The sequence below is a fragment of the Chamaea fasciata genome, unplaced genomic scaffold, assembly GCF_029207755.1.
Source record: "Chamaea fasciata isolate MVZ Bird 193981 ecotype frontalis unplaced genomic scaffold, bChaFas1.0.hap1 SCAF_7, whole genome shotgun sequence".
Lineage (NCBI taxonomy): Eukaryota > Metazoa > Chordata > Aves > Passeriformes > Sylviidae > Chamaea > Chamaea fasciata.
Genome location: NW_027094092.1, coordinates 53,419,023 through 53,438,895, shown reverse-complemented (window position 1 = coordinate 53,438,895; position 19,873 = coordinate 53,419,023). Strand labels below are relative to the sequence as shown.

The following is a 19,873-nucleotide window of genomic DNA, read 5'->3' as shown; positions in this document are numbered from 1 at the left end:
ATAAAAAAGAGAACTGAAGACCATGTCCAATACCTCAAATACTCGGCTATTCTGGCTAAGTCTTCTACTATTACATACATCAAGCAGTAATGCCTATGATGGGATTGCACAGATAATCCTTGTTGTGTTTAGAGAGACTGTAAAGAAAAAATTATATAATAAAAATATTTTATTGCATACTATAGACATTTAACTGCTTCTTGGAGCAGATAATGTGGCCCTAAATCATTATCTCCCCGTTTCAGAAAAATTTGTGGTAGCTTTTTTCATTTACTTCAGACAAAAACTAGTTCAGATTATATTAAAACTAGTTACTGAAACGATCCTGACCTGGGAAAGCTTTTATCAAAAAGGAGCCAACTGACGTTGACTGCAGGTCAATACTTAGCATGATATAAATACAGGAGCTGTGTGAAACTGCTTTAGAAGATCTAAATTAAATGCAACTGGATTTACAGTTGTCAATCAATCACATGAGACTATATTGTTATAGCAGAGAAAAAAACTAAGAACTGTTTCAGTTTCTCTAAACTGAAAAAGGGTAACTTGAAAACTGGCAGGAGTAAAATTAAGACAAAAAATTGCATTTTAATATGGAAATAGAGATAGTAACATCAGGGAAGGCTTTCTCACACATAAGCACAGAGGAAGTATACTCCTCCAGAAAGAAGGCCTCTCCATTCTGATTCCAGTCTGTGGTGTGATGTTTTACAACACTGTTACTGTACATCCATCTCTAGATGGATTGTTCTGCTGTTGCTCCTGTCCTTCAGCTGAAAGCATCCATTCGGGAAGTGTGAAATGTTCCTTCCAGAAGCACTCGCATATCCTCTCAAAGCTCCCAAGTTATCATGGACTGTGCTCCCCTGTGTAGATTCCTCATCCTGCAGCACTGACATCATATGGAGAATCACTACAAATGCTGTATTAGCTTCAGAAACGATTCTAATTTTGGGAATTGCCTTTAGCAGCAATCACTTTGTGTTTCTCCCAGTGTATTTTCTACCTCCTTCTCCTTTATAAAAAAAATTCAAGCAATATCTATTCCTCAGAGAATATGTAAAACAATCAGATGTAAAGTGTGTCTACTCAATTCCCATCTTACCTGGCAGCTGGGTAGGAGGAGTGTGTTTGCAAAACTGCTGTCAAGACCAAATAAAACTAGTTCAAGACAGAACTAACATCTTCAACTAGAGAGGAACCCCCTGTAGCTATGTTTTGTGATTTCTTGAAATATGTGCTGTGGAAGGTACTGTCTGTATCAAGAATTTTAATAAAATCTTATCTACTTTCCTGTCTTTTAAATGTGGCCTTTCTGCCCTTATTAAAAATAGACAAAGAATACCCCATAGATACCTATGGGGTATCTGTGCATTTTCTGATTATGCACTCTAGATTTTTGCTATTAACAGACCAAAAAGAGAACAAAGAGCTTTGTAAATGCTGAAATACTGCCAACAGCTGTACCCTTCCTTCTTCAAGCACATGGAGAAAGGCATCCTTGGGTGTTGTATGCTCTGTTTACAAAGAAAACAAAATGAGTGAAGTGAAATATTTAAAATTTCTCCATGGTTCTCCACATGGCATAAAGAACAAATACAGGAGGGGAAAAGAAAACCATCACACTGGTGTGTTTGAGGAGCACCTGGGGCACATCACTCTGACAGGCCCAGAGGGAAGACAAGTTTCATAAGCATGACATGAAAAAGTCGTGAACTCATCTCACCATGATTGAAGAAGTTTTGATTGCAATTTTTCAGAGGAAAAAATAGCCTCTGCACTTTTTGGAGCACAGAAGGAAATCAATGCCAGCATTTAAACCACACTCTTCCCCTCTCTCCTTCTCCTGAACCACATGGCAACCCCACTTCTCTCTTTCCCCAGGGTGGCTCCCTGTGAGGGAGAGAATTGCTGGGGTGAAGATGTGAAGGCCTTGACCCCTCAGGAAGGCTCGTGGTGTGTGCAGCTCACTCCTGCCCAGCCCACCTCAACCCACTGCCCTCTCACCAGTCTGATGGCAAAATCAGCAGTGAGCATCAGCACCCCTCACTGAGCACCAGCACCCAAGCTCAGCCCTCTGGCCCCTTGCCCTGGGGTCGAGAAACATCCACAAACTCATCCCTGTGCCAAGAAACATCTGCCAGGATTTCCCCATCACTCATAGCAATGTAAAAGGGGTGAACCCCCTCCATTGAAGGAGGGGATCTCTGGGAAGGTCCTGTCCTTTCTTCCAGGATGGAAGAGCTCTCTCAGAAGAGGGAACTGCCACCTCTGTTTCCCCAAGGCATTGAAGTCATAGATCTGGCAGATTAGACAGACACTCCTACAGCTTGAGTGAAAGCTAAATACAGGAGCATCAGACAGGGATGACAAATACACCTACCTATGTAGCTCAGTGACTAAGAAAAGAGCAATTATCTTCCTACGGATTCACCAGATCAGCTCAGAGTTTGCCTCTTCCCTCACAGGATTGCACTCCTTCACGGGATTAATATATACCTCAGACATACCATTTTTGCCATAATTTTCTTTCATTTATTAACCTCTTTGGAGTTTCATCTGCTTCTCTCAAAGTTCTTCTACAGAAAGAAACTCCAAATCAAACTATACACTGATGGTGGGTTTTTATTTCTCTGTTCAGTTCTATCCCTTTCTATGAGGTAGACAAACCCTGCTCTGTGTTACTCTGGTCTGTGAAAAACATACTAACAACTTTCCAAGGTCAGTGTAATTCCTACAGTCTATGCCAACACCTGTATCCTGGTTTAAACCACGATTCTGTAATTTATCCTAATTCATATGGTCTTTTTCTAACACTCCCATGCAGACTGGCAATAAATTTAACCTGTTGAGACTGCACTCATTATACCCTATAAAGTCACCACCCCTTCATTACTCAAATTCCATCTCTGGCCTTCCTTTTTCTGGTAATTCAATTTTCTCTTTGCACTGTAAAATCCATGGGCAAGCTTTCAGAATAGGTAGTTCAACAACAGCACAACATTGCTAGACAAGGTGAAAGCTTCTCCAGGATCTACATGCACTCACCTGTAGCTCCTAAAATCCCACACAGCTAAAAAAGGACAGTCCTGTTTTCCCTGGAAATGGACCACTTCACACTGACATCCACTCTCCCCTTGATTTCCCCACTGGCGCTCCCTGCAGAGAGCACAGTTGCCAGGGGCAAGTGGCCACAGGCTCAGCAGGACTCAGTTGGGTTCATTCAAAGCCCCGTAATCCCTACACACACCCTTTTCGGGGAAGGAACTGAAATTCCCAACTGTGTTACATTCTTTTCCCTTTTGCTGTTCATCCTGACAATGTGATTCTCCTGAAAGAACAAAGCAAGTGCTCTGCAGCATTATCAAGAATCAATTAAGGAACCACAGGTGACTTCTCTGTAAAGGGATTTGTAAACAGTATTTTCCACCTCTCATAAGGAAACACTTGGGCAAGCATAAAAAGAGACATGCTTTCAATACGTTTTCAGAGCTTCTGGAATTCAGTAAGGTAGGAAGTTCAGTTCCTCAAATTTTAACAGGTATTGAAGGATCTGCCTTCCCTGCAGGTCCAGTTAATTTTTTGTTTATTTATATATTTGATTTCCATCAGAACCTGTGGCAGTAAATTTCAAAATTAATTACATGGAATGGCAAAAAATCTCCTTTTGACTTAAAACTGCTATCAGGTGTCATTGTAGCTATGGGGGAAATGATGAATAATAGTCCATGCACATTGTTTCAGATTCTAGAAGCACCTATCAGGCCAGTTTGTCACTTTGTCATTACTACTGGAGGCATTTAAGAGCATTAATCTGACCATTGACAGATTCAAATATTTCCAACTTCAGCTCGATGAAGAAGTACATAAATCATTTATTAATTATGGTAAGGGAAGTCTCATTCTGCTCAGTGTTAATGAACATCTGGACACAAAGCAAATCTTGACAAGTAGTCATGGCCTTTTTTTTATGGAAGTAGCCCCCAAAAGCCACAAAGATGAGTGGGATCAGGTCCACAGCCACACAATTGCTACTTCACAATACTTCTTTCTCCAGTGTGACATACTATTACCCTTTGAGAGGGAAATCCTGAAGCTACTTGCCTTTAACTTGTTCAAGTGACTTTGCAATGCTGTTGAAGCCTAAATCAAACAATAAAATACAACAGCTTCTTTTTAAATGTTAGCACTGTATATATTCATCTGCAAATAAACAACATCACCCAGCAAGGCTGACTTGAAGGATGCGGAGTTTCCTTCAGGGCTGTTCTGTCCTGTTTCACAGCAGCCCCCACCTGGTGGCAGCACAGTCACACACACAGATCTTTCATGGGAGAAACAGTTTAAAATTTTTTTAAAAAAAATTTAAAAATAAATGAATTGTTTGTTGCTTATATGGAATGAATTCCTTTATTTTCCTCACGCCTTTCTGCACTGCCGAGTTTCCCCTTCCTACGGGAACTCCCACCAATGATAGACAAAAGCAAGATTTGAAATCCTGCCTGTTCCACTTGCCCCTGAAGGTGTTTAACAAGAACACTTAATTGATGTACAACACTTGGCTGAGAAACACTCTTGTCTAAACCACTTGAGATGCAATTTTTCTGTTACACCTCTCTCACTAACTATTCTAATTCCCAAGGATGACTAAAACGGGTCTAAGAAAGTAATGCTCTAATAAACCACTGAAATTGCCTGTTACACTGTCATCCCTCTGTTTAATTATAGCCTTAAGTAATTTATTTTAAGCATCCCCGTTTTTTCCAAAAATCTACCATTTCCTTACAATGATCACTGATTCTCTGTCCTTCAGAGGAGGACTGGATATTACATGACCTTCAAATCACTGAGTGAACAGTGAAAATGAATACTCTTCCATATATTGTTTCTCTATTGATGTATTTCATTAAGGCAATCACATACCTTTAATAACTAAATTTAGCTTTTATTAAGCATGACTGCAAAAAGGAAGATACAGAAACATTTTATTTAATTTCTGCATTTTATTCTGAAACCACTGACCTCATTTTTAGGGCTAAAGATCTCCCAGGTAAAAATAAGTCAAAAGGGTGAAACAAAGTGTCATGAATCAGTAATTCAAAAGCATTCTTCTGCCATACAGGAAAATAAATCATCTTATGTCTTGCTGTACAAAAAAACCCAACAGAAAACTGTTTCCAGTATATGAAGATATAGTTTGAATCACGACAAAATTTAGATCATCAATTTCTTCTGGCTTCTATTTCTTGGTTAAGGAAAACTCCAACCCCCTTTATGGAGTATTTTTTTAAAAAAACTAATAAAAAAGAAATCAGGAAAATGCAAATTGCAATTACAGACAAAAGAAAGCCATGCCCCTAAATTTATGAGGTTTTAGACAGAAAATGAACAACTAAGCCTAGATTTGCTTTATCTTTCACGTACCTTGTGATAAACCTGTTCAGAAGTATTATTAAAATGAAAATTGCATCCTGATGTACATCAGTTTCTTTTATGACTGAACTTGTCTACTCTAGGCCAGCAAACTGCAGCTTTTTCAGAAAAACGGGAACATTTTCCAAACTGTATTTTAGTACACTCGGACTCAAGGAACAGTCTTGCAAAACAGAATGCATACAAGACAGAAGTAATTTTTAGACTAGTAGTACCGCATCCTCTGACAGACTTCTAGAAATACTTAATCATTCAACAAAACAAGCTTGTGGAGCTGATAAACAGAATTTCCTCTTGCCTGCTGCTCTTCAGACTCGTCAATAATACGCTGAGAATCCACCTAGTCAAAAGAAGCAAGATGAAAGTCATAATTCATTCTTAATGCTTCCCTATACACCACAGCTAAGAAAAAGTCTTGAAGAGCTCTGAGTTTAAAATCGTACAGGCATTTCAGTTCCATGCCATACAGTGCAACAAAAGAGCCAGGGCTACAAAATGCTTTATCTCATGGTTTGCCATGATTTCAGAACACTATTCCACTATCATTTCCAATGCATTACAGGCAGTATTTTATGATCCAAGATGTCCTGGGATTCTTCAGATGCAGTGGGGAAAATCCTAATCCAAGGCCTACACATTAGCTTGTGATAAAACACCAGCAGGGGTGAGTATACTGTCTTCCTAAATCCAAGGATAACTGAAATTGAAATATGAAAATAGAAACACTTTGGCCCAAGGCAGTGTATCACAACACATTCTAAAAAAATGCCTTTTAGAAGCAAGTGCCCTTGGTGTCGTTCTCTGCTGTCCCTTTTTTCAAGGGTGACCCAAACCCCTTCTTTATGGGCTGCAGGGTGGGAGAGGCACAGGGGGGTGTGTGTAGCACTTATACTTCTGTACTCACTAAATCCTCACCTTCTTTTTAATTAAGAAACTCTACCTGTTCTTCAGGAAATCCAGTGGCCTGCAGAGGCCCTTACAGAAAGAAAGGTAAGATTTCTAACAGAGTAGGAAGCTAGGAGAGTTTTCTTATGAAACCCTCCTGGGTCTTGAAGAAACTGCCCTCCTGCCTGATCCCACCATACTGGTTTTAAAACAAGCCACTTCTCTGTCTGCCTAGAAAGGAAAAGCCACCTCAAACCACAGCAACCCAAAACAAAACTAAAATGCACTGCATTCAGGAAAATGTAGCTAAATAGAAAGAAAATTTTAACTTCCAACAAATGTGAACCTGCCTTTACAATCTCTCTCAGCTTAAAGCCATGGAGAGCTCTGTTTGAAAACACAAAATATTTATATACACAAAATCAAAAAACAAGCCATTGAAGACTAAACAGACTACAAAAACAGGGCATCAACAGCCCTAAGTGATTACATAAATAAAAGTTCTTGTACTTCAAAATTTAACCCTACAGTGCTTTCAGTATTTTCAAATTCAATAACCACAGAAGTTCTCCCTTTCAACCCACTCTTAACTAACTGTAGTGGAGTACTCAAACTCCTTAAAAAAAAAAAAAAAACCCAAAAAACAAAAAACCCCAAACAAACAAATAACCCCATCCCAAAAAACAACCACAAAACAAAAAACCCACAAAAAAGACCACCAAAACCAAAACAAAAACCCCCCAGAACTTTAAAATTTATACCTTTATCTGATTCCATGCATATGGCTTCTCATACCAGGTAGGACCAATTATGTCTCGAGGCTTTGATTTGCAGATTAAACTGAAATTACATGAATACAGCCTTATGAAATACACTCGTATTTGGTTAATTATAAAGACAAAGGATTTTTTATATGAGATACAACCAGGTATTTACAAGGTGTCTGTGCTGAAGGGAATCTTATATTTTCCCTCTTAATCTAGTCTGATTTGTTCACTTGTCTGTACTTTGCCCATCCAGTGGAGTAAGTCAAAAGATAAATTTTCACAGGGATGGATCATATATCAGAATGTATTTTCTTCTAAAGAAAATAATATGATTCTTTTTTTACAAAGCACTAAAATTTGCAACTGTAATTTATTCCTTACATTTTATGTATGCTTACTCACTAGAATGTATAATACAGCTATTTTTAGGGTATTTTGTTTTGCATGACAACTCAATTACTATAGATTGTCTGTCTGCTCCAGTTATTTCCTCAAGCTGTGCAAAATACAACAGTAGTAGACATTAATTAATTCTGTCTAGATGTGTTTTTCAAAAACTGATTTTAGTCTTAAGTAGTGATGACATTTTGTAAATACAATTAGCTTTTGAAAAATGGAAAACAGTTATGAAAGACTGTTCAGGCTAAATTTTTACCTACATACCGGAATTAATAAATGTTTTTTTCCAAAACACAGAAAGTACAATTGGAAAAAAAAAAATTCAGAACCAAGAAAGATTTTACACAAGGGAAAAGAAGAAATCATTAAAATAATCAGACTGTTTATTCCTTCAAATAAAAACATACAAAAATAATATAAAATAAAATTTTAAGTAAAAATATCTGCAGGATGGTTGGAAGACAACCAACAAATGTACAAAAATTCCAGGAGAGAAAAGGCTGCCACAGGAAGGTATAAAATCCTGGAGACAGACAAGCCTGGGGCTGACGAGAGTGACCGAGTCAGGCAGTCGGCGCTGACTGAGCTGGGAACAGATCAGTGCCCAGGACCTGTGCCAAGGTCTGACCCTTCCCCTCCCAGCTGGCTGCAGATGTCTGAACAATCAGCCCAAAATAGGTGCCCAAACTGTTGTAAGTATTCACATGTCTGAACAAACAGCAGTGACATTTTAGTGCCTTCAATTTAGCATGTTAGTGTTGATGTCCCAGCATGAGCTGTTACTGTCACAGTCACCTCCAGACAGGGGTTGTGGCTTTGCCGCTTTCTGCCTATCCACGTTCTTTGACTTCTCTATTGCTTGTGCTCTTTTAATTTCATTTCTAGGGCCTCAAAAGCTAAGGATGACTTGTTAATTTACTATGGAATACACCTGAATTTTATTTGGAGTTTTGGAAATAGGAAGTATGGGTGCTTGCTTTTAACCTAAGGCAATTTAATAGGTTTTTTTCCCACATATATGAGAGCAGGTACTTTCAAAACCCAGGAACACCTGAAAAATCAGCATGACCAGCTGCTCTGATTATCATTCTGATAACCCAGGGTTACCCTGTGTAACCCTGATCTTTATCAGCACAATGAACTGCCTCTGACATCATGCAGTTACTTCAGCAAAGTTCTACTGGAAAAAAAGAAGGTCACTTTTCTTAGAGATGAGGCTGGTAAAACTTATGTTACAGACTCTGGACCAGAGCTCTTTTTAAGATGGTTTAGTCAAGAGCCAGATCAGGATAAGAAAATTCTCCTGATGATACAGATAGCACTAAAACTCATGCTGAGTGTACAAACACATTATGCTCAGCAGGGAAAGACAGGAGGAGTTGTTCCTGGGGATAGTTCACTGCACTCCTTCACCCAAACTACAAGCTGTAAAATTCTCCAGGCTGGCTGCACTGAATCACAATAGTCTTTTCAGAAACACTGCTTCACTTACAAGAAGGGAGGCTGGCTGGGAAAAAAGGCAGGTGACCTTACTTCAGCTCCTAAATTTGCCTGGGACTACCAATTCACTTGGCCAACACCTATTCTGCACAGGTCTGCTGAGGGAGGAAAAGCAGCACACATGATTCCAATTTAATGTACAGGAAGAAAGAATTCTAAATCTTTCTCCACTGTTATGCCATAGGACTCCATTAGCTTTGTCCTGGGTGCAGAAAACAAGGATACATTAAGAGCTGATATCCTGCAGAACAGGTTTTACAGTCTAGGTTTTATGACTCGTAAGGGATCGGGCTTCCTTGAAGAACCAGTGCTTCCACAAGAAGTCTAAGGTTGTTTAGCATACTGCTTTATAAATAACCAAAGTAAATGAAATGCATCATTAAATGACAGCATATATTATTTTTCCAAAGCCTAATCTGAGCCATGCTTCAAGCAATCACTCATTTTTGCTGAGACTGTGAATCAGAAGTTCTTATTTCTACAAAATTATTACCATAGAAGTTTCTGACGAATATTCTCCTGCAGCTGTGCCACTTGCTCTTGTCCAAAACACACTGCGTGCTCACAGAGCAGCTTATTCATGGCTGTCCTCAGACCGTTTATCTGTAAAGCACCAGTTACAGAATATAAAGCACTTTAAACCAGCACAAACAAGGTCTGTATCATATTACATTGACATGAAGTTGGTCATAGCATGCACATCATTGAAGTTCAACTGGAATATTATTTGCGTAAGTAAAAACATCTGAAGCTTCAGAAATGCTTCTCTCTGTAGTTGCACCTCTGGTGGTCAGTGATGTTAGTATTTCAGCCACCTGGTATCACAACTTTTAAGGTTACTCAGATATGCCATAAAACATACAGGCTACCACTTGCCTGGACTTTTTCCAACACAGAATTCCTTCTGTGAGAGTTTTAAGCGTTTTCTCCCTCTGTCCATAATTTTTCCCATGTCCAACAGCTTGGTGTTACCACTCTGGCTAAGGAATCATGCGGACAGCCATCACACCAACTCAGTGCTTTCAGAAAATAACAGCTCACAGATATGTGCACCAGCATGTCCATTGTGTCCTTGGAAAACCTCCAGGAACCACTCCAAGCACCTGCTTCACACACAGACCTAACCAGGGCATGTCCTTCACTGTCCCAGGCACGTGTCAAACACAGCCACTGCATAGGTTATGCACATGCTTCCTTCTGACAGACCTCCTCACTCTCTGAGCTGCAAAAGGCAGTAATGAGGAAAGCAGGGGCTTTATTGTTTGTTTGGCTGATCTGCTCTGAGATGTAGCTCAATACAGATGATTTATCAGAGCTGTAAAATCAAACTGAAGCCTGCAAGGCAGCAGTGCTCTGCTTGTCAGTAAAAGCCATGACAATCCTAAGAACAAAACAAGTAAGTACTGACTTCTGGTTAGTGCAAAATTGATGGTTATATTTTGAAAAGTGTGTAACATTCTGCAGTATCTTATTTGTTCCAAGTGTACACAGGGGGCAACTGCTTCTCCTGATAAAAATCCAAAATTATGAAAAGGGAGTACATCAAAAACCCAAACAAACAAAACCAAAGCAAAACTCAACAAACAAACAAAACTACAAAAACCCCAAAGCCCACAGTCCAAACAAGCTTTTCTATTAACAGTAAGAGTTAACAAGCTCAGATGCACTGAGCATCTGTGGAAATCTACTCAATTCCTACTGTAGTGAAAATTCTTATGCAAGTTTTACCTCTGTTATGTCTTCCAGTCCAAAATGCACATCAAATGTCACCTCCATATCATTCGCTGGAAGCAGTGGAGCCCCAGATGTCTCACTCCAACCCAAACCACACAGAACACCAGTGAAATACTTCCCACTTTTATCAACTCTACATGAAAAGAAAGGAGTTTCACCAAGAGATGAAGGAACTAAACTCTTATAGACATAAATGAATTTGTCTAAGTCATGCAAAGCAAGACACGTGTTTGAAAGAAGCTAAAACAACTGAGAGGCATTCACACTCAGTCATACTGATTTTTAAAATACGCAATGATGAAACAAAACTGAAGTTCTGGTTATAAAAACATATACTCACAAAACTTATCAAAAAATCATACATAAGCAAAATAAAGAAAAGCAAGCTTCACTGTTTTGAAATGACAGTCTACAAATACCAGAAATTCAAGAAAACACAACAGTAATGCCACTGCCAGAGCTCAGCTTTTACAGAAATTATCCAAGTTCCTCTCCTCATGTAGATTTAACACTTCCCGTTTACATTCCACCTTCCCAGGCTTCCAGCACAACTGTCAGGAGCTGAAATGTCTTATCATGAGAGGAGACTCTGCAGCACCAATCAGTAAGTACATGAACAAGTTATTTAACCTACATACTATACTAAAACTCATTTAAAAAATACCAGGAAGAGAATAATATAAAATGCTGAAAGCAAATAAATAATATCTGTCAAAAACTTGTGAGGATCCCAAAGAAAATAATAGAAGAACCACCACTTTAAAATGCACAAATACCTGAGTTCTATTGCAGGAGCAAACAGCATACTGAGGAGGGCAAGCAGGCCATGAATAGGAGGCATCAAAGATGTTTCCCTTAAAACCACACATCCTGGTATCAACAGAAAAAAAAATAAATTCAAATAACTCTAAGGAGTATTTCATGAAAATGAAACCTCAAAAAGATGTAACACGGAACTACAGCGACATATTTACTCACAAAACTACTCATATAAAACCAGCAGTCTAGAGAAACCATGTAAACATTTTCTTTAGTCATTACCATTTGCAGTTACTGCTACATCAGTGGCAACCAAGAGCTGCTGAAAGGGGTCTTCTGCACCATCATGGACAACAATGGAGTTTATGCTGTCCTTATGTACGAAAACATTTCTGGGGAAGAAACATTTTCAATAAGAAACTCCAAAACTCATAAAAACATGTAAATAGAAAAAAAGCATTTTAAATTCACGACACAAACTCAAAACAGCTGCTTACTGTCAGCAGATTTAAATGACAGTTAATAAATAATTTCTCTGTGAGACAATAATACACCTTAAAACTACTCTAAGATTTTAAATAGCTACAATGTGTGTATTAAACGCAGTTCAGGCTTGACTCCTTCATTATTTTCAATGCATAAAAATTCAGAAAAGATCTGTAAGCATAACTAGGTGGTTTTTGCCTATTTATTGAAAATAACAGGTAAGAACATGACTGTACTTCACAGTAAAAGTCTTCTCATACCTGAATTGGGATATTTTGGTCAGACTGTAGCATTTCAGCTGGTAAGGAGTATATGGACCAACAACTGTCACCTTCAAAAAAAAGGGAGAGAGACAAATGACATTCTAGTTAGCCAGCACCTGGATTTCTTCAAATCTAAATGCTTTATAAATTAAAGCCAAACACATTCCAGCACGTACTAAGCAACACTGAGTTGCTAAATTGGTAAGACAGCATTTTCATTTCACTTATCTAAAGCAAACTTTGCTTGTTGAGTCACCTTAACTAAAATTATCTGTTTTCACAGGTGCTGCAGATTCATGTCTTTCCTCTGGATAAAAAAACCACAAGTTCAGACTTCATAGATGATTTAAGAAAATCAGGTAATTTTATTTACGTGATGTGGTCTTTAATCTTGACACTATCTCACTTTATAAAGTGGGCAGTTAAACAGGATTATTCCTGTGGATAAATGGAGCTTATTAGGTGCTTCAAAGCCTGAAATTTTGTCAGGTCTGAAATGGGAAAATAATCAGAATGTAGATGAGGCCTAACTTGAAATCACAGTGCAGAACAGAAGAAACACTTTCCTGTTTTATATTCCAACTTAGTAGTGACTAGATACCTCAAAACACATTTCTGAGTTTGGCACTGGCAGAGGAAAGGCACCATTACCATCAGTTACTGGAGTGCTCACTGCTTTGCCTATCCTAGCTGCTTACCTATCACTAGCTGATGAAGAATGAAACACTGTGCATGGTAAAAAACATGTTCAGATTTTCTGAAAAACTGACAGGGTTGTAAACCTGCTTTTTCGCTGCGGCGTATATAATGAAGACTACCATGTATGGAAACACTGCATTCAGCTGTTCAATTTTATCTCTGTTCTGCATGAGTTCAAAGTGCTGCCTTAGATATATTAGAAGAGCAGGATCACAGCTCTCAGGCAGTAGTTCAAAACTCCGTTCAAAGCTGCAGCAGACCAGTCTGAAACAATGGTCACACTATGGGGCTTTCTACCAACAGAAAGTCAAACAGCATGAAATAGAGCTTTGCTATTTATGGTATTTTCAGTCCCCATCCCCATTCTAACAATGTGAGAAGCAGGGTCATGTGATGACAGGCCAAAACCACCACTCAAGTTACCTTACGGGTTGGTGCATCAGATTTCTTTTCAGAAAAACAGTTCAACAATTTTTCAATGAGATGCTTTTCCTCCTGTCTTGCAGATACAGGCATTTTGTTTTCTTCCTTTGCTTTGTCCAAAAATAATTCCTTGAGCAAATCATGGCTTAGCTACACAATAATGGAAGTGTTAAAAGCCTTGAACAATTATTTCTTCAAAAATTTTACAAAGAAGGTCCTACACAAGGAAATACTCGCATACAAAGCAAAAAACAATGTTCTGATGACCTTTCAGATTATATAAAACATCAAAATGGCAGAGAGTTAAAACTATGAAGCAGTTACAGTTTTTCAGAGTTTGAAGTAAGAGTGGAACAGTTCAACTGAGGAAATAATTTCCCAGGAAACATCTGTTCCAGAAGGGGTCTCAAAGCAGCAATGCTTTCGGCCAACAGCTTGATATGCATTATGCACACACATAAAAATACACTGCCCCAGTCAAGTATTAACCTTGCCACTAGTCAAGCTGCAGCTCAGCTTCTCAGGACAGCCAGAACTGAAATAAATTAAGAGCAAGAAAAGCAGCAGCAGCAGCTCAGTCCGTACATACTTGTGACTCGTGTGACTCCTCTGCCAGCTGAGCGTGGCACTCCTCGACGAGCACATCGCGGATGTTCACCAGGCCCCTGCGGCCCGAGTGACGGAAAACGTCCACGTGCAGCACCCCGTGCACCAGGGAATAAACCTCCACGAGCAGAGTGCAGCCGCTGACCAGAGAGGCAAATCTCTGGCTGGCACTGCAGCTCCAGCGCTCCCCACACACCAGAGACCTGGCAGAGGGACACATCCTGCAGATCTTGAACTCCAAAGCCTGGAGCAGAAACGTGGGAAAGAGCGCTCGCCTGACTAGAGAATCAGCAAGGAAATGTTTCACTCTCTCAACAAACTGTCTGAATTAATAACTACAAATTATTTCGCAATTATTCTGGTGGATTATGTTAACTCCTAGGGCTGCTGTAAAGCAAGTGGCAGAATTCCTACTCCATTACTGCCAACACATGACAGCTCATATCACTTCAACACTTGCTATGGAATCAGACCAAACAGCGCAGAAAGGATAATTTGGTAGTAATTCACTATTCACAATGAAATCTTAGGAGCACAGAGATGTCTTCTCTGGAGAAAAACCTTACAGTCTACAACTGTTTTCAACTAAGGTAACAGAAAACTTTGTAAGTAAGTCCCCTACAGCTCTTCAATCCCTGGCAGGCAAGAGTAATTAAGTTCTCATGTCCACAATTACTATCTATAATTATGTCTTTACATGAATTTACAGCAGAAACCCTCAGTTTTTTCTAGCTAGTCACTAAAAGATCAGGCCTGAAGCAGAAATACATTTTCATTCAGTATGTATGTAGAAAATACACAAAAAGCATGCCTCTTGCCAGAATTGTTTTTTCATGCCAATTACCAAAGAAAACCAAACAAAATTAGCCCAGTCAAGATCTAATCTTATTTCTGCTGGTCCATTTCTCATTCTCATCATTGTAAATGCTTCAGAGAACACAATTAGTATGAAACAACTGTTTCTATTAGTTTAAAAATATTTGAGTGAGCACTGAAAAACTGAATTACAATTGAAGGATAGTTACTTTATTTGTAAATACAGCTCAAGAGAATAATATTTCTGAAAAACTAGCTACAAAATACCTCTAATTTGTGTCAAAAGATCACTAGATTTGTAATACTTGTATTTAATCATTGAGGGGAATTCTGAAAAGATCCCAGGAAAGCCAGCAGTTCAGAGAACAGAAAAGCAGCATGAAAAAACCCACAGCTTCACAAAATTAGAATTTCTCTACAATTAAATACAACATAGCTCAATTACACACAAGAATTTCTGCTCTGTGAATACACACACCTCTGGAAAACACTTGCCTATTAGTGAAGGTGATTTGTGAGTACTTCCAGCAGCACAATAAATATTATTTAAGTATTATTCTGAAAAGCATCCTGACTTGTAAGTTCACTACTGTTTGCTAGGCAAGACACCAAAATATCTAGTAAGCTGCAGCCAACAGCATCACCCTTACCTGGAAAGGATGCCCTTGAAGACAGCTTGGAATCTCTTTTAATTTATTTAAAGGCACTTCCGTTCTATTGCCATAATCCACAAAAAAAACCTGGAAAAAGAATCAAGAGTATCTGCAAAGATTCCAACACATTAAAAATGCTACTTTTAGTGGCAAGTAAAGTCACAACTTGAGTTTACAAATTACAGTACAACACAAATCTTATCAAGTCAGATGGAAGCAAATTCAAAGTCTAGAAAGCATGCAAATGAAAAAAAATTCATGTCAAAAAGAATACGTCAAATTTTATCACATCTATTATCGGATCCCTTGGCCTAAATATTCACTTGTAATGCAAATAATCCACTAAATCTAGAAAAGGCAAGTTTCTCTGAAAGACTTTAAATTCTCTCCCCACACTCAGATCTGTGTAACCTCACTTCTCCAGTGAGCAATACTATCAACAACTGCTTTTAGCTAAGCAAATGTGCACATGTATTCAGTGACTGCTTATAAATTCAAATCATGACAAAGTGGTGACATTAGCACTAACATTCAACCATTTTTCATGACTTTAAACCATTACCATATTCAGTATTAACTCTATAGTGGTGACACCCACACAGGTTAAGAAATAAATTCAAAGGCCAATCTTAAAAAAATTTAAAAGTCTGTCATAAAACGGCTGAAAAGTATTAGCCCAAAAAATCAATACCAATCTTGAACTGTGGCACTAATTTCCATCACTCATCTCAGCACAAAGAGCCAAAATATTCAGATGAATTTGCCAATGATACAGAACTCAGCAGCATAAACACCGCTCCAAAAAACGCCATGTTTTCAGATTCACTAAACCTCACTGGAGTTTTAGTCTTTGTTTTACTTCATTCTGCAGGAGCTTGTCAATTTATTATTAAAAATTCCCATGTTCTGGGAAAGAAACAAATTCGTCTATTCTGGCCAGAGTGATTTGCAGAAAAAATAAATTAGAAAAAACAGGCAGAAAAGCACCAAGATTGTTAACCCAATTACATGCTACCAATTCAACATGACACAGCACATTACCTCAGCAAGATCCCCATGAATATACAGAACATGAGCTCTGTAGTATCCTTTCTTTCCCAGATAAGTGAATGGTGCCAGACAAAGCACATCTACACGGGGAGACACTGCCAAATCCATCAGGTTCTGATAGTCGATTTCAGCACTTAGAGCCTGGAGTACAGCTATATTTTTTTCATCTGCCCTGTAACCCCAGAAGTGTCCAACTTCTACTACCTGCAAGTATAAAAATTAGACAATGAGAGATTTCGTATTATTCTACATCAAATACAAACCACATCTGAGCAGAATACATGAAAGTGCTCCTACTCCTGACACAACAGTTCACACACACTGCAACAATGTAGTGAAGCATTTCTGTCTCATAATTCAGGGTTTTTTTGAAAATGTTTATTTTCTGCACTACTGCAGCACACTTTTCATTCAAACAGATTCTAATACAAGCATTACTAAAATACAGGAAATTAGGAAAAGACTGCTTCCATTTTCCTAAACCAAGTTAACATACAGAAAATACAAGGTAGACAGTTGATAGCTGCAGAGATTTGGTGCATCTTTTTTTAACAGTGACAGAATACCAGCGAGCTACATGTGTCAGCACATCAGCATTGTCACTGTTATGACGGGCCACACTTTAGGAAACTGGTGAGAATATACACTTATTTAAAGCCAATTAAATGAAGTAAGTCATCTTTTCAAGTGTCTAAACTCATATAACCATTTCAGACTTTCTACCGAATGTCTGTAATAAAAAACCACCTTTATTTAAAATCACTAAATCTCATATATTAAAAAAGAAGTGGCATAAACAGCCAAGTGATTGCAACGGGTCTCATCACATTCATTAACATTTTTCATCCAAGCAATGTAGCTGGAAGAAAGGAGGAGAAATATTCTTTATATAAGAATATAAATACTCTTTATACATAAAGAAATAAAAGGAAATGAAAATGTATGAATATATATATGAAATATTTTCCACCTTTTTAAATATAAAAGGAGGAAAATATTCTTTTCTCCACTTGCAAATTATGCCACTACTAACAAGAGCTGTTTCAATCTTATCATTTCCCCTAGCTCAGTGATTTGAATGTTTTTATTATTCAGCAGCATATATATATCACTATTACTCAACTAATGAAGATGATAGCTAAAACAAGATTTAAAAATCTCAGCTTCAGATTTCAGAAATATTTGTACATACATAGAATTTTCCCCTAATACACTTCTGTGCGTGAGATATTTTTCTGAACAAGCATATACTACCATGAATTCATCTCATTTCCCATATGTACATTTTCTGAAGAAAACCAGCAGTTAATAACCAGCTAAACGGCCAAAATACCTTCTGATTCTCATTTTCATAGTTTACACAAGTATTTTACCCCTTCCATTAATCCTCTTTACATTTATGTCTACTTCCAGCTAGCATTTACTGCCAGCAAATCCCACGAATTTTGTCAAGTGCAAACATGTGAGTACTGTTTAACAAAGAACTACTGAAAATAAGACCAAGAATATTCCCCACGTTTCTTACAGACACCTCTGCACCAAAAACATTGTCAGTACCCAATTTTTAACATGAGCTTCTCAGATATTAATCTCTGCTAAGCTATCTAGGTACTAATTATTAGATATGACGTATTTCAGACACAGAACATTCCTACCTCTGTTACCCTGATGGACAGAAAACGACTTGGGATCATCTTTGACTTTTGTATATCACCAAATGAAATTTCCACAGGCTCCACTGTCTGCTTCTGACAGTCCACATTTACTCTAAAATGGAATGAAGATGCTAAATACTTCACTGACAAAGAAAAACTCAAGAGGATGAGATTTTTTGCTTTCATTTGCTTCCCAAGGTATCCCTAGAGCACATTTATGTACTTAACGACTTTTATTTAAAAATACATTAATTTGATTAGAACTGAAAATGACCACACAGAACCAAATTACTACAGAGGAACTGTTTCAACCGCAATACAACCAAACACAGAAAGATACATTCCAGGACACAACTCTGCCATCACTTCACTAAAAAAAAAAATTAGGGTTAAATAGTGAGGCTTTTCACTATGCATTTTCTTCTAAGCTTATTTTTTTAAAATAGAGTATACAAAAACACAAACACAAATTCAGCTAATATTTATAGAGAAATTTTAATGTCTACATATACAATATTCCCTTTATTTGATAAAATATAAGAACTTTAAAATTATGTCTTTCAGCCTAGGAGACTTGAGTTCCTCAAGAACCAATTTTCACAAAGATTTTAAGTGCTGTTTTGGGCAGAGTAAAGGTGCTAAAATATTTTATTAAAAGCTAAGTACAATCAACTGGAAGTAAAATACTCACCTGTACTTTAACCTTCTTAGTTCATTCCTGCCTTCCTATTCTAGATTTCTTATTTTAAAATGCTGAACTGGCTGCAGACTAATCAGGAGCTAGGCAGAATGCCATTTTATCAGGTTGCTCATATGACCTGAAGCTCAGAATCACAGTATACAGAAACACTGAAACAAACAAGCTAGATTTTCTGAGCAAAAGCAGGTGTGGACCAAAGAGACTCAATACATTGCATTTTCTCATCATTATTTCCTATTATGTTGTTATACCTCATGTCCTTATGTTTCCCCACAGTTTCTTTTGTTAAGCTCTGTCCCTCTCCCTTTCTTTTTTGTCACTAAATGCTACTCCTTGGTTTTTTTGGTTACTGCAATCCCCATATTGTCTCTATCATGAACAGAAATAACTGTGTACATCCATATTTTCATATGCCAAAGGAAAATGGAACAGAACCTTGGGGGGGGAGGGCAGGGGGAAGACAACTGTATACTTTGAATTCTGTTGAACAACAAAATACCTTTAACTATGAAGAAGTATTTAAAACTATCCTGCTCTTTTGAACCCTGCAAAAACATTCTGCTTAGACAAAGTCTGTATCTGTTTTTTGAACCTAACTTTTTTTCCATGGTGATACACACAAGGAAATTCTCACTGCATCCAGCAAACCTCATTTCACTGCAAAGAAGCACATTTTACAATTACACATTTTATTATTACCTTAGAAATTCCAAACTTGCACCTGCTGCACCTTGCACTTGTTTTGTGATATCCTCTGGATAATGAACACACAGCTCAAAAGGAATCTTCAGCTGGGACATCTTGATTGCCAGGTATACTCCAGGAAGGACCTGGAAAACCTCCCTCGGATTACGGGAGAACTCCACAAAAGCCCTGTTTACAAGAAAAAGAAAAAAAAAGACAGTAAAAGGCAGGTTCCTCACAGACTCTGCCTACTGCTTTTACATATCTTAAAACTTTAACTATCATGATGGTGGTAAGAAAACTTCCTAACATTGTCACCAGCACATCGCAAATTTAATGCAAGTAAGATGTGAAAATATAT

The 19,873-nt window shown here is 38.0% G+C and overlaps 1 protein-coding gene across 1 annotated transcript in view; it reads right to left on the bottom strand.

Annotated features, from left to right (window-relative positions):
- Window positions 1-5,004: 5,004 nt before the first annotated feature.
- TDRD9 (tudor domain containing 9) overlaps window positions 5,005-19,873 on the bottom strand; it is a 68,876-nt gene continuing 54,007 nt past the window's right edge. Inside the window, exons 24-36 of the mRNA XM_066188914.1 lie at window positions 19,528-19,701; window positions 18,129-18,240; window positions 16,465-16,677; window positions 15,421-15,510; window positions 13,938-14,198; window positions 13,349-13,498; window positions 12,224-12,294; window positions 11,760-11,869; window positions 11,495-11,588; window positions 10,713-10,851; window positions 9,478-9,587; window positions 7,080-7,158; window positions 5,005-5,773 (exon numbers count right to left, since the gene is read on the bottom strand). Of these exons, the coding sequence (XP_066045011.1) occupies window positions 5,678-5,773; window positions 7,080-7,158; window positions 9,478-9,587; window positions 10,713-10,851; window positions 11,495-11,588; window positions 11,760-11,869; window positions 12,224-12,294; window positions 13,349-13,498; window positions 13,938-14,198; window positions 15,421-15,510; window positions 16,465-16,677; window positions 18,129-18,240; window positions 19,528-19,701 (1,699 nt within the window). The 3' untranslated portion in view covers window positions 5,005-5,677. The remainder of the gene's footprint in view (window positions 5,774-7,079; window positions 7,159-9,477; window positions 9,588-10,712; window positions 10,852-11,494; window positions 11,589-11,759; window positions 11,870-12,223; window positions 12,295-13,348; window positions 13,499-13,937; window positions 14,199-15,420; window positions 15,511-16,464; window positions 16,678-18,128; window positions 18,241-19,527; window positions 19,702-19,873) is intronic.